This window comes from Tarenaya hassleriana, unplaced genomic scaffold (assembly GCF_000463585.1).
Source record: "Tarenaya hassleriana unplaced genomic scaffold, ASM46358v1 Cleome54, whole genome shotgun sequence".
Classification (NCBI taxonomy): domain Eukaryota; kingdom Viridiplantae; phylum Streptophyta; class Magnoliopsida; order Brassicales; family Cleomaceae; genus Tarenaya; species Tarenaya hassleriana.
Window position 1 is genome coordinate 140,944 of NW_010968045.1, and position 2,991 is coordinate 143,934.

Here is a 2,991-nt window from a genome sequence, read left to right on the forward strand (position 1 = left end):
TTTGTCCCCCCCCCCCCCTCTCTCTCTCTCTCTCTCTCTCTCTCTCTCTCTTACTGCAGCGTTTGGGCTCTGCTCATACTGGGTTTTGCTTTGTTTTAGCATCTCTCTCTCTCTCTCTCTCTGATTTTCAGACAGTCTTCATCTCTGTCTGTGTTTTATTTCCGGCGGACCCATGCACGTGGCCGCGGGCTTGCCGGAATAACATCCCGGAGAAATGGGGTGCATGTTCTCTCACCTCGCCGCCAAATTCGCCTTCTTCCCTCCGTCTCCGCCGACGTACCACCTGGCCAAGTCTTCCGACGGCCGTCTCTCCGCCGTCTCCTCCGCCGCGTCCTCCAGTTTCTCGGCGGGCGGGGGGCATCCCTGGACGTGCGGGTGGTGGAGACGAGACGAGGCAACAAGATCGTGACTTTTTACCTGAGGAACCCTCAGGCGAGGCTCACTCTTCTCTACTCCCACGGCAATGCCGCTGATTTGGGTCAGCTCTACGATCTTTTCCTCCAGCTCAAAGTCAATCTCCGAGTCAATCTCATGGGGTCTCTCTCTCTCTCTCTCTCTGTGATTGTGATATGCTCTTTAAACCTCGTCGTCATCCTGGTTTGTGTAATGAGTTGCTGAGCTTTAATGTTCTTTCTTAATGGCTGATGGGAATATATACATATATGTGTGCGTGTATATACTTGTAATGTTCTGATTTTTGCTGGATCGAATTATTGTTTTAGGGTTTCTTTTTATTAAAAGAAAATTCTTGTTTTTTTTTTCAATTTTGTGTTTTTGGTATCAATCTATATCATAAAACTCGTATATCTAGGACTGTAAATGTACGTAATTTTAGTATTAACCGAGTAATATGTAACATATTTTTTTTCCTAATTATGGTTTATTTTTTAGTCCTGCGATTTCTAAATTTCTTTTACTTGTTTGGGGAAATGGGTCTACCTAGATTCACACTTTACGGTCCACGAGATTCGTATTTTTTTTAATTCCAAGAAAAAGATTAAAAAAACAATGTTTTTCTTATAAATTTCAATGTTTTTTTTTTGTGGTTCGTGGAAAAAAAAAAGGTTATTGTCTTGTTGCCAAAAAAAGTGAATTTGGTGATTTTTCAGACATTTTTCTCGCAACATTCACGTTTTTAGCAAATAGTTAGTTGGGACATTAATTCATGGTCTTTTTTTTTTAATGATATTTAATATGCGATTTCATAACCATTACTCCTATATATATTGTACACAATTTCATATATAAGTAACACATGTTTGATGATTATATTATGTCCATAAATCATAACTTAATTAGATTATTGTCTGATTTCCAGGTACGATTATTCCGGTTATGGAGCTTCTACCGGTAAGGTGTGTCGTTACATCCTCCAATATCAATTTCGATCTTATTTTGATGATGCTATTATTGATTCCGAAAACGTAGTTTCGATCTTATTCCTAATCAAGAAAAAGGGTTACGGATCTGATCTTTATCCGATGTTTTTTCATTCGACGATGGAATTTGTTAGATGCTGGATTCGGCATTTACATGATAGGATTAGGGTTTTTCGAAATTAGAAGGTTAGTGTGATGTTCTGATGCGAATTTAACGGTAACCAGCCGAGCGAGTACAATACATACGCGGATATAGAGGCGGTCTACGAGTGTCTAGAGACGGAGTACGGGGTCGGGCAGGAGGATTTGATACTGTACGGACAGTCGGTAGGGAGCGGGCCGACGTTGCACCTCGCGGCCAAGTTACCGAGGCTTAGAGGCGTCGTTCTTCACAGCGGCATTCTCTCCGGCCTCCGGGTTCTCTGTCACGTCAAGTTCAAGTTTTGCTGCGATATCTATTCGGTTAGATCTCTTTTCCCCCGGCGATCTTTTCCTTTAAACTGCTTGGTATCCGAAAAAATCGACAGTTCGTTACAGATTTATTGAGAATCATGAAGAGTTTCGGTTCATATGGAGTTTAGAGATTAATGTGTCATGTTAGAATAAGAATTAGTAATTCTTATATAATCTTCATTTGAACTGAAACTCTTCATAATTCCCGATAAGATTCAAGAATGTTTTTACTTAGAGATTTCAAGGCAATGTGCTTCGGTACGGATAGGATAATTCGTTGCATTTGCGGGTTTGGTACCGAAATGGAGACGATTTTTCGAGGGTTCGGTCCGAGTTTTTTTTTTTTTTTTGCGGGTTTGATACTTGCGGTTATAACCGTTGATTTCTTGGATGTGTATGTTTATTGCAGAACATAAACAAGATCAAGAAGGTGAAATGCCCGGTTCTTGTCATACATGTAAGTGAACCTCGGATTCTTCGGAAACTCCCCCTTGTTATGCATCATTGGTAAAAAAATAACGAGAGAAAATTGTGAAATAAATTGCAATTTCAATAAAAAAAATAGCTTGTATCAATTTGGACCAGCTACCATATCCTAAAACAGAGTTCAAGAAAATTATTATTGTATACTAAAAGAAAATACAAGTCTTTATATCGAAAAGAGAGATCATATGAATAAATAGAGATTATAGGAATTGAAAGATGAGTTATTGATGATGATGATAGATAGATAGATAGATAGATGGATAGATAGATAGCGGTGATCATTTTGAGTTTCGGTTTGGATTCGATTCGGTTATATTTTCAGAGTTCTATTTGATTATTGGATTATTAACCACGTAATTACGTAAAACGATGCATCATATTCCATGCAGGGGACAGAGGACGAGGTGGTGAATTGGCTGCACGGGAACGGGCTATGGAAAAAGGCGAAGGAGCCGTACGAGCCGCTCTGGATAAAAGGCGGCGGACACTGCAACCTCGAGATCTACCCCGACTACATCCGCCACCTCTATCGCTTCGTCCAAGACATGGAGAACTCCACCTCCAAGGCTCGTCTCAGAAAGATCTTGCAAGAACTCCGACAACGCGACGATCGATGCTCCACCTGCTGCTTCTGCCGGCCGCCGGGATGCTTCTCCGGCGGGTGTGGGGGCCC

At 41.1% G+C, this 2,991-nt stretch overlaps 1 protein-coding gene across 1 annotated transcript in view; it reads left to right on the plus strand.

The window, feature by feature from the left end:
- Window positions 1–10: 10 nt before the first annotated feature.
- Window positions 11–2,991, plus strand: part of LOC104798494 (protein ABHD17B) — a 3,471-nt gene continuing 490 nt past the window's right edge. Inside the window, 7 exon segments of the mRNA XM_019200693.1 lie at window positions 11–317; window positions 320–536; window positions 1,319–1,355; window positions 1,605–1,841; window positions 2,242–2,289; window positions 2,708–2,871; window positions 2,873–2,983. Coding sequence (XP_019056238.1) covers window positions 215–317; window positions 320–536; window positions 1,319–1,355; window positions 1,605–1,841; window positions 2,242–2,289; window positions 2,708–2,871; window positions 2,873–2,983 — 917 coding nt within the window. The 5' untranslated portion in view covers window positions 11–214.